General features: G+C 36.2%; 1 protein-coding gene and 1 long non-coding RNA gene across 18 annotated transcripts in view; one reads left to right on the top strand and one right to left on the bottom strand.

The window, feature by feature from the left end:
- SLC10A7 (solute carrier family 10 member 7) overlaps positions 1-11,891 on the top strand; it is a 242,850-nt gene that overhangs the window by 191,755 nt on the left and 39,204 nt on the right. For 4 of the 13 annotated variants that reach the window (XR_004804911.2, XR_003133438.3, XR_003133439.3 and 1 more), the window contains one exon: positions 1,098-1,181. Coding sequence is in view for 4 of the 13 variants with exons in the window: in XM_035698731.2 (XP_035554624.1) it covers positions 1,098-1,181; positions 10,492-10,657 (250 nt within the window). In the remaining 9 variants the exon portion in view is untranslated. Of the gene's footprint in view, positions 1-1,097; positions 1,182-10,491; positions 10,658-11,891 lie in introns of those variants that run through there. The other 9 variants (XM_035698731.2, XM_049094161.1, XM_025439532.3 and 6 more) reach the window with 6 other exon arrangements.
- Positions 1,069-11,891, bottom strand: part of LOC112654873 (uncharacterized) — a 68,763-nt gene continuing 57,940 nt past the window's right edge. For 3 of the 5 annotated variants that reach the window (XR_004804915.2, XR_007402313.1, XR_003133441.3), the window contains 2 exons: positions 5,368-5,470; positions 1,069-1,205 (listed from right to left, as the gene is read on the bottom strand). This is a non-coding gene — a long non-coding RNA (uncharacterized LOC112654873). Of the gene's footprint in view, positions 1,206-5,367; positions 5,471-5,821; positions 5,934-11,891 lie in introns of those variants that run through there. The other 2 variants (XR_007402315.1, XR_007402314.1) reach the window with 1 other exon arrangement.

Raw genomic sequence — 11,891 nt, 5'->3', positions numbered from 1 at the left:
CTGTTGACTTCATTTATCTAACTATTTCCTTTGTTTTATTTAACATTCAGGGCCCTTGGTGCCAACTATATCAAAGTCCTTCACAAAAAGTATATTCCAAAAAGTATTTACCCAAGTTTAATTAAACTTGGTTAAATGCGAAAATTGAGGTTTCATCTGCAGGGGGAGGATGGAAATAAGTTCCAAGTTCCAGGGCGATCATTATTGATGATTTGGGAGAACCTGGCTGCAAAAGGGACTCTTAAAAGAGATAAACAGCTATGAACCAGGCAACTGTTTGTCCAGAGAGGTTTGAAAAGCAGAAGGAGGTTTTGAAAGCTATTACCAAGTTAATAGGAAGCCTACAATTCTTGGTGGTTGAGATTAACATGAGTGTGGGACTATGTTTATAGACAAACTACCTGTGCTACCAGCAGTAGAATCTTTACAAAGCTGAGATTGCAGTTGTTAGTGAAAATGAACCAAAAAATGAGGAGGGAGGAAAAAATAGGAATTATGAGCAGTGTCAAAACATACACATTTAGAAGAGATATATTAAAATTTTAACTTGGAAAATAATTTATGTTTCAGGAATTCTCATTTCCTAGATTTTGTGTAAGAATAAATTTTAAAGGTATATGAGATTCATTGCTTTGTTTTGAAGGAGTAGAAAAGTTAGAAACTATTTCACTTGCATAAATAAAAATATCTTGAGAAGCGAATGATGAGACACCCTTGTTTGTTTTAGGGGTCTGCAGATAGGAGAAAGAGAAAAGAGTATAGGTGAAATATCACACCATATGATTATGAACAGTATGAACACAGAATAACTTTACTAGTCAGTAATGTAATTAATAATAAGCAATGTAAGTTAATTGCAAAACCATAGTCATAATTTTTCCTCAATGCTAGTTTCCCATAAAAATTATATGTTAAAGTACATAGTCTCTTTGGCACTAAATTTAGAAAATTAAAAGTAATTTCACTTGCTCTTTATATATAGCTACCAAATTTTTGGTGCCTGTGAGAGAATTCATTTATTATACCGTTTAATTAACAGCAATATTTGATAACTGATTCAAAGTAATTCTCACTCCTCTTATATTCTTGCCTTACAGCTTGGCTCGTCCTCTTCTGTGCCTTTCACATCTATTTTTTCTCAGCTTTTTATGACTGTTGTGGTTCCTCTCATTATTGGACAGGTAAGGTCTCCAATTTTATCTGCTCTTTTTTGTGTGTGAATGAAATTGCAAATTCCCATATAATGTCAGGATAATTGAGAAAAAAGATAAGAGAAAGAGTTAAAACACACCAGGTTTCATCCATTACCCTATTCCCTTTTTATTTTTTTATTTAATATCAATCAGTGTGCTTTGCAGTTAGCTTTACATAGGGATGCCTGCACAGAATCTTGATTTTTTAAATTTATTATCTGTACTTTGTAGCCATGTAGCTAGCTTAAAAATACAAAGCAAATCATTTCCTTATTCTGCTCCTTCTGATAAAGTCTCTACATTCTGACTATTATTGGGAACAAGCATCTGGCTGGCTGGCTTCTTCATAAACCCCTTCAATAGCAATGATCATATTTGTAATCATGTAATTAATAAAATAGGCATTTAATTGTATTAGCTCTTAAAATTAGATCTTAGAAAATTTAGTTTCCTTTATCATTCTTACTGAATTAGACTAATAGGAGAAATTCTTATATTTAACTTCTTATAGCAAGTTAATAATAATTGAATAATAATGATTGAACTATAACATACAAATTTTAAAACACAGGAATGGAGCACAGAATTGTACCGCTAAAATGAGTTCAGTCTTCAGAAAATAGTATATCTGGATGGTTAAGAGCACAGACATTGGTTAAAGAGCAACTAAACTCTAGTTCTTAGTTCTACCTTTTATTTGCTGTGAGACTTTGGGCAAGTCACTTAATCTCCTTAGCTCCAGGTTCATAATTTACCAAATTGTATAATAATAGCACCTATCTCAAAGAGCTGTTATGAGAATTAATTTAAATGTGGATGTATATAAAGTTTTTGTCATCACAGAGCCTGACACAGGTAAGTACTTTATATGTCTATCACTATCATTTTCAAATTCCCTGTAAATACTGAACCAGAAGCAACTCTTTGAAATATTAAATTTAAAAATGATGTCTATACACGTGATACATGTATATTTACACACTGTATTTACATGTATTACAAATACATGTAATATTTACACACTGTCTTAGGCTTGGTTCTCTGGGAAAGAGTGTGAGACAGAGGTTTCCATGCAGAAAGTTTCCTCGGGTAGTACCCTTGGGGTGAACACCTTTGGGAAAGTAAGAAAAGTAGGACAGGGAGGAGGTATAGGACAATGTAGTTCCAGCAAAGGCCTCTAGCAGCACTGACCCCTCAGAGTCATCCCTCCTAAGTCCAGAGTCTTATATGCTCTTGCACTGACCAGGCATTAGATACTGGCTTCTCTCCACTCCCTGTGAGAGGTCTGACCTGGAGAAAGTCTGCTGGCTTAGTAGCAATTCTCAAAGAGGAATTCAACTGAGATCTTTGGGACAAACAACATGCTCTGCAAATGTGGGAATAAACACCTCCTTCTGGGTGGCACACCACAGCACCCACTACATGCCTCAATTTTTTTTTAAATTTTAATGTTATACTTAGAAAATGGACTAAATTTAGAGTAAGAAGGAAGGATTTAAAAGTACTCAAAGAATACATTTAATTAAATATAGAATGGTACTTGGAAAAATACTTCTCCTGCAGTGCTGCTCACATCACAAGGATTCTGGATAAATATTATGTCCCTTGCATCTCTGCCTAACCTCTTTGTCACCATCCTACACTCTTGCTTCCCCGACTTTTCTCAATTCTGGCTTAATTTTTCTGTTGAAAGTATCTTTCTATCTGCCCTCCCACCCCCAACTCATTGTTCATGGGACTCTTTCATTTTTACCTTCTTTGAACCACCTAGCTGAACTTTGTTTCCTTGGTGGTTCTTTCTTATAGCATCTTGATTCCTTTCTTGGCCTTTGCCACAATATAGACCTATCTTTTGTTTACTTGTTACCTGTTCATCTCTCCCATTAGACTGCAAGCTTCCTGAGTACAGGAACCATATCTGTTTTATTTGCCATTACATATCCAGATGATAGGGCACCCAATGAATATGTATGGGTGAGTGAGGGAATGAATGGGTGAGTTCTATGATCAGTAAGGGAAATGCTGTCTTATAGAGGCATAACAGAACCTATTTGCCCTTCTCAGCTCTAGCCCTTCTCAGCTATGGATACTATTAAAAAACATATGGACAAAAAAAATAACTTTGTCTACTCTCTCTCTCCCTCCCTCTCTATATATATAGTTAGATAAATATTACATATTTAATATATATTATATATAGTTATATGTATACTTAGTTACATATATAGTTATATAATTATATATAGTTATATAATTTATGTAATTAAGAATATATATCCAGAAGCACCTGGTTGGTTCAGTCAGTTAAGTGTCTTGCCTTTGGCTCAGGTCACGATCCTGGAGTACAGGGATCAAGCCCTGCATCAGATTCCCTGCTTAGCAGGGAGTCTGCTTCTCCCTCTACCCTGCCCCCCATGCTCTCTCTCTCTCAAATAAATAAATGAAATCTTTAAAAAAAAGAATAAGTATCCAGAGAGAATAATGAATTATTAGATTGCTCATCATTGTGTGCCCAGTAGTAATGTATTACAGTAAATTATAAAATAGTAAATATAGTTAAAAAGTAATATATAGGTGGTTTTAAAAAATCCTTCCAGTACCAAAATCCTTTAATGGCTCTTTTCAAAGGGGAAAATATATTTGCATCTACCTGCCCACCTCTTGTATTCTAGTTTTAGGAATTAACAATCACACCCCCAGTGTGTGTCAAACCACCTCGCCTCCACTTTTTCTGTACATCTTTACTCCCTTACATCCAAGCGGTCACTGAATGCCCCCATTTCTGCCTCAGAACTCGTCCGCATCTGGCATCTGTGACCTCATCCACCCTGCCGGAGAGGATGCCACCACTTTGTGATCTCTCGTGTAAACTACTGCACCTCCTGTCTCTCTTCTGTGAACCTCTTCTAATTCCTAGCCAGTGTCTTCACTGCCTCCAGGACAGCCTTTCTAAAACATCCAGTTATCTTGTTCTTCTTAAAAACGCCCCCCTGGGCTCCCCTGTTGCCGGCTCCTTGTGTGGTGGCCCCACCCTGCCTCTGCAGTGTCACCTGGCCCCGTCCCTGCCGGCGCCGCCTGTCCAGGCCGCAGGCACACCACCCCTCGCTGGCCACGCACCTCCACGCCCACCTCGCAGCCTAGGGTTCCTGCGAGACTTTTCCACCTGCAAACTCCTGCTTGTTCGCTAAGACTCAGTCAAAGATGGCAACTGGGGTGCAGTCAACCTGTTCTGACTCCCTCGATCTAGACCTAAATGCCAGTTCTCCCATGTACTTGATTCATAATATTCATCAGGAGCGCTTATAGTTGATCTGTGAGCTTCCTGGAAGCAGAGTCTATTAGTATATTTAATAGCGTACTCAATAGTGAGGTGTGAGCTGTATCAAAAGATTGGTTGAAAATGACTTCGAATTATCTTAATGGAGCCGCCCCCAGCAGCTATTTTACCTAGATCTCCAGGTTTAATAGAGAGGAACACATAATTGGTCTCATGTTGTTTCAAATTTATGACCCCAAATTTAAATTGTCACCTAACACTTCCTAGAAATCCTACTGTACTTCCTTGTAAGATTATTTCACCCTCTCTTGTGTTATCAGGTTTCTTTTACTTACCTTAATACTCTCCCACTTGCCCTTTACACTTGGGTCTCACTGACTTTGCTTCTGTTTTCTCAAACATGCCAGCTTTGATCCTGTCTTAAAAACTTTGCAGGGGCATCCCAGGTGGCTCAGCGGTTTAGCACCACCTTCTGCCCAGGTCGTGGTCCTGGAGACCCGGAATCGAGTCCCACATCAGGCTCCCTGCATGGAGCCTGCTTCTCCCTCTGCCTGTGTCTCTGCCTCTCTCTTTCTCTGTGTGTGTCTCTCATGAATAAATAAATGAAATTTAAAAAACAAAAACAAAAAACTTTGCAGCCTCTGCACCTTCTGCTTAGAACACCGCACCTTTCACCTTCTCAGAAAGACCCTTTCTCCAGTGGCTGTCAGATAGCCACATGGTGTCATATCGTCCAGTTTAAACCTCTACTTAGTATGGATCATGATCTACCTCTTGTCGATTTGTTTGTTGTTTTTGCTTTCTGTTTATCTTCTTAAACTAGAATATAAGCCCTACAACACCAGGGACCTTTTCTGCTCCTTGATCTCCATATTCATTTATAATCAGTTGACTCACCTAAACTTTGTGATGTGATCTTTGAGGACCTTATTAGAAGTGCTCATATGTACTACTTCAGAGGAAGTCGCCCAGGCAAGGTAGTGTCATCTCTCCATTGTACCTAGAGGTGGCACATTATGAAAATAAATTTTCTATAGATTTGTATGTGTATCTTTTAAAAGGAGGTTTTGTCATTACCTTTTAAATAAAAAATAGGAACAAGAGGAAGAAGAAAAAGACCAGGAAGGAAGAGTTGAAAACATTTTCCTTAATCTTGTAGTGATAATAAAACTTCATCACTTAATTTTTTACTAATATTTCTGAGAGTTAATTTTATTTTAATTTTCTGTGTTTTCCCCATACAGTACTTCAGTTTGGTTGAACTCATTATTGACTGACTACAGTGTGATGCAGGATCTAGTTTGATTTCTGCCACTGTCTGACTTTACGCACAACTTCTAGCCCTCACTTGCCTCATTTGTAGAACAAGGAGTTTAATATCTTCTAGCTCAAAGATGCTGTGACTGTGTGAGATAAGATTGGTCTTTCCATAGATGGTTGGGAGATTGCATCCTTTGTCAGCTCTAGAAATAAACATGTGTTATTGTAATATTTCTTTTTTCCTGATAAACCCTTCAATACATCTAAATCCTTGTGACAAATACTTATTTAATGCATTATATTGAGAGATTTATGAATGAATGTTAATCAACTAGAACTTCTACCACCTTTGAAAAACATTTTTCAAAACAGCATGCTAAGCCCCACTTTTTTTCTGTACATTTTTTTTAAGATTTTTATTTATTTATTCATGAGACACAGAGAGAGAGAGAGGCAGAGACACAGGCAGAGGGAGAAGCAGGGTCCATGAAGGGAGCCTGAAGTGGGACTTGATCCTGGGTCTCTCTACCTGGGATCACACCCTGGGCTGAAGGCAGTGCTAAACCACTTAGCCACCCAGCCTGCCCCATTTTCTGTACATTTTTGAGGTTGGCTTTTCATATTAAATAGTCTTCAGCCGAAGCTGAAGATGTTATTGATGCTAGTAAAATTTTGCTAATTATAATTTTTATAAAATTATATTCAATATGAACTATTTTCATTGCTTCACTTGAATTACTTTGAGAGGAAAGGAGCTGTTGCATTATGCAGTGTTGTGATAGAAACACCACTGAATCAGGACTTGGAAATAAGAATACCCATTTTTCACCATGTACAGGCTCTGGTTCTAAAGCATTTTATGTTTATTTAATACCTTAATCCTCACTATGACTACTACTGGATCTATTTTACAGATGAGGCACAGGATTTGCCCAAGATTTGCCCAAGATTATAAAAAAAGAAGCTCCAAAGTCCATACCTTTAACCATGATGCCCTTGTTCCCTCAGGAGGCAGAGGTCCTATTCCTATTCGTAACCCGACCACCCTTCATTGACTTTTTAACATTTTATGCAAGTTGTTTGGGCTCTCTGTGCCTTCATTTTCAGCTGTAAATTGTGCAGGATAATATCTGCACAACTTCTCTCATGAGGCAATTTAAATAATACTTAAGTAGATGATGGATGTTTACCATATCCATATATTTTTTACTGTTTATACTTTTTAGATATTATTTTGAAACTATTCAGTATTTGATAAAAAAAAATTTTACATTTTTATTTACATTCAATTTGCCAACATATAGTATAACACCCAGTGAATAAAAATATTTTTAAAGAAAAATGTTATATACAGTGGATTTGATTTTGTATCCCTGGCTATATATTTCAACTGACTATTAAAGAAAAGCAAACACTTTATGAAAATATATGGATTCAGTGGAATGGAGGATAAAGCTTAAAGAAACCATCTAAAGTCACCATGAAGAAAAATAAAATTTAAAATCAGACTTAATATGAAAAATTATCCATAACATATCCCCACTCAAAAATCAATTTATAAATATAAAGGCAGAGTAGAAGGGGAAAAAAGCAAGAAAATGCCCTGGAAAAAAAATTGGAGAAAACTAAAACGATGGATATTACACTTCTCAGTTATCTCAGCATATAAACATTCCTCACCTAAGACATATTTTCTCAAGTTTCCAGCTTGGAGGTCATACAGTAATTGATATGTGGCTCAGCTTATTAAAAGTACTGGGATTCAAGTCTAAGTTTCCCTTTAAGCCCTCCTGGTGTTTAATTTAAAATAAAGAAAATCAAAATGAAGAAAGTGAGACAAAAGTGAGACATCTGAGGAAGATGTTTTTCCTCACCTCTCCACGGGGAACAGCAAGTCAATGAGGATTTGTCATCTCATGGTGAATGCCTAAGTTTCTGTGAGTGCAAATGAATTAGAGTAGATCCTGAAGAAAGCTACAACTGGCCACCTTATCAAGATGCCTTTCCTCACCTCATCCTGACTTTTTCCCCCCTTTCAGCTTTGGCTGAAGACTATTTAATATGAAAAAATCATCCTGACTTTTTTCTGAGGTGTCTATATCAGGTTGGGTTGCTATCTCTAGCAAAAGCTTGTTTCCCATAGTTATTAAGTGTTTCTACGACGCAAAGAAATTTGGAGAATTTTTAAATGACATGGATTCTTCACAAATTGAGGATGATTGTATCAAAAGTGTAAGTGGCTGAATAAAGAGAAGATGAGGTTCCTGAAGTTTATATCCAAAGCATATCTTTAAGGCATATCAACACTACTTCACCCAGTAGCTTATGAAAGATTTTAACACTTTTGTCACTATGCAGTTGCAAAAGCAGCTACTTTGTGAATTTAATTTTAGAAGATAGAAAAGCTCTATGGAGCCTGGCAAGCTATAAAATGATTTGCTTAGAAAACACAGACAAATATCACTATAAGACTAAAAACAATGAAAGACAATCTGTTTTCCCCTAGGGTTATTGTTTCACTTGTGGGTATGTCCAATTTCCAACTTTCTAGTTGTTTTCTTTATCGAGATTAAGTATCCAGCATTAACACATTGATGTGTTTAGAAAAAAAGACATTTTCACTAAGAGGATGCAGGACTTCGGAGTTCATGTTTCTTACCATGTTGAAAGAGTCCTACTATACCATGAGACTCTGAGTACTTTGTATTGAAGAAAGAGGTAATTAGATTGAATAGTCAAATTGCAGCTTATAAAGTTGATTGATTAGAGATTTGTCTTGGATTTTAAAATGGCTTTGACTTCCAAGTTATACCTCATTCATATTTATCTGTTTATTTTGTCAGTGGGGTCAGTGGTGGTGGAAGAAGACACTTCTACTTTGGGAATTGGGATCATACATTCTATAACCCATTGCCGGGAGAGGATGTTTGTGTCTTTAATCATTGTATATTAAAACATGACTGGAGGACAGCATCAATTTCAGTAACTGTGTAATTTTCATTTATTTCCTAAAGGAGTTGAGTTGTATTAAGTCTGGGCAACTACTAGTTTTATGCTACCAAACATAATAGATTATGAAATAATCTTTTAAACTAAGTCTCTCTGTAACCTTCTAGTAAGCAGTTACCCCCATGGTGACATATTAGAACGTGGGGCCATCTAGGTTCCTCAAACATTATTATCCAAAGTTTGTGTTCTCATGCTTCAGCCCAATTACACTGTGTGACAGAACTGCTCTTGCTTCTCTGTACTTACTACAGTTTTTTAAAGTAATCTCTATGCCCAACATGGGGCTTGAACTCAAAACCACGAGATCAAGAGTCCCATAGTCTACCGACTAAGCCAACCAGGCATCCCTATACCTGACTAGATTTTAACCTTTAAAGAAAGAAATGAACACTAGATAAATTACTGTGGTTTGAGATCACATCTACAAAAAGAAAAACACAATTTTTAATAAATTCAATGGTAATTTTAATTACAAGATCTATTTTTTTAAAATAATTAAACTACTATTTATCTACATATATAGAAAACAGTTTCTCTTTCATTCCCAGGCCACCCAACCTTCAAGATGTGGTTCCTATACTTTGTACCAACTGGTCAGCTTTCTGGTATTTCACTTACTGAGTCCTTGAGAATGGTTGAAGTTGATCTAATAGCCATTTGTTCAGAGGCTCTCCTGAGAATAGTTTACTTTGTTCTTGAGTATCTGTGAAGGTATGCTCCATTACGAATTAAACCTTTTCAGCCGCAGACTAGAAGATGACAGAACCCCATCAGCCTTGTCAGGAGAAGTTCCCTGACCTCATTATTGCTAATGGATCATGGTAATTCAGCCTGTTGTGAAATCTCATGTTCAATTATGCAGGATAATGAGTGACTCGAAACTTAATATGTCTCAACCATAGTGCTTATTACAGGGCTTGTTCAGCTTCTTTCAAAAATGTAAGGTTTTAAGTAGAGTGTTTCACTTTTATATCCAAGCAAAAGTTATCACCAATATTGAGCCTGTCCTGATTTTAAATATCTGATTTTATTTTTAAATAAGAGAGGATCGCTGTGTAACTTTATTCACTCATCCTTTTGTAGGAGAGTTAGGACAGGTTTATTCATTTTTAAGTGTTAATTCTGGAATCCTAAAAGCATGCAAATGGCATTTGTCTTTGGATTCACAAAAACTCTAGATATTCAGAGTTTGAATTATTTAAACTCCCACAACACATGCACTTTTGCTTTTCAAGCATGAGTTATAATTTAATTAAAAACTTCTGGTGCATTGCTTGCATTTTAAATATTAATGTGTTCCATGGATCACTTTCGATTATCTACTGTCTTGAAATTCTTGAAGATGTCAGATTTTTAAGATTCCCAAAGTTGCACTTGGAATTGTCTGTTGAGGCAAAGGGGACTGTGATAATTACATACATCCATTAGGATCAGCAGAGGAGATAAACTTTGGGGAGGCTTAATGGGCATGTCTCAGTGACAGCTAGCAAAGAGCATTTGGCATGATTAAGGATAGATTTGAATGCAGTTGAAAATCTACTCTCATTATGGACACCAGTGGAAGTTGCACTACAAATGTTAAATTCCCCAGAAGAAGAGTGATGTGGTAGGGAAGCTTTGAAATCCACTGTGGCCATCATCCAAATTATTCTCTTTCCTTCATGTCTTTCTGCTGTCAGAATCGCTTTGCGATGCCCAACTCAACTCCCTACATTGTCAAAAAGAGGCAACCTATTGATCTCTGTATTTCAGATTGTCCGAAGATACATCAAGGATTGGCTTGAGAGAAAGAAACCACCTTTTGGTGCTATCAGCAGCAGTGTTCTCCTCATGATCATCTACACAACCTTCTGTGACACGTTCTCTAACCCAAATATTGACCTGGATAAATTCAGCCTTATTCTCATACTGTTCATAAGTAAGTTGGAAGGTGAAATATTCTTTCTTTCCCCTCAGTATCCTCAGTAGCAAAGTGTAGCAATCTGTGTCCCCTAAATTCATTTCAAATGGTAATTTGATCAGAAAGGAATACTGAGCTTCATATTCTGTATGTTCAGTGACTTTATCTGTGTGTCTGTTCTTTAAGAAGACATCAGTTACGTATTTATGATTTAATGTCCTTTGTTTTTTATGTTTGATTTAGAATAGTTGATGCCAGATGAAAGAAGCCATGGGATCTGTCAAATTCAAATGTTAGATTGAGCACTTTTTTGCCAATTTATTTTACTAAAACTTTGAGCTAATCTTACCCTTTATTGTGAGTTAAAAGTAGAATTTATTTACTTGATACTATTATTTTCTAAGTATAATAATTGACTGACTGAAGTAGTTAAAATGTGAATATTCACATCATCTTTTCTATTAAAATATACCCATGGTAATATCATTTCATTTTAAGAAGCAGCAGACTATGAAATGCAAGTAACTGCAAGGATCAAAAATCAGCCTTTTGTTCTGTTTATCCCTTATACAAAGACAACTTTGTTTTTTGTTTTTGTTTTTGTTTTTTATGATAGAAGGAAATAAAAATTTCCCTTTATTTTCAATTACAAAAGTAATTTCTCATATAGGATCTTATGTAAGGACATTATATAATAAAATTAGGAAAATTTTCAATAACCTGATACAGCAAAAGACAGATTTAACGATTGTCCTGTGTAATGCTTTTTTTTATAATAAATTTATTTTTTATTGGTGTTCAATTTACCAACATACAGAATAACACCCAGTGCTCATCCCGTCAAGTGCCCCCTCAGTGCCCATCACCCATTCACCCCCACCCCCCGCCCTTCTCCCCTTCCACCACCCCTAGTTCGTTTCCCAGAGTTAGGAGTCTTTATGTTCTGCAAAGACAACTTTGTAATTATAATACCTAAGAATTTTTTGTTATTAAAATCAGCATGAGTTATTCCACAATATATATTACATGCTACTACAGTTATGCTATTTGCTATAAATACCCATAGCATAAACCAACTCTTTCTAAATTGAACAAATTAAATAACTGAGTTATCAAGGAGGGTTTTAGATTTGTGGAGTAGGAGACATTGTAGATTATGCCTGGGGATATCTTCCATAAGAACAATTTGAGTCCTGCTAACTTCAATGATTCTATCAGTTTAGCAAGGTTATGTTTGTTTTTTCTACTTGAG

Source organism: Canis lupus, chromosome 15 (assembly GCF_003254725.2).
Source record: "Canis lupus dingo isolate Sandy chromosome 15, ASM325472v2, whole genome shotgun sequence".
NCBI lineage: Eukaryota > Metazoa > Chordata > Mammalia > Carnivora > Canidae > Canis > Canis lupus.
Note: the sequence above shows the minus strand (reverse complement) of the source record. Positions and strands in the feature narration are given on the sequence as shown.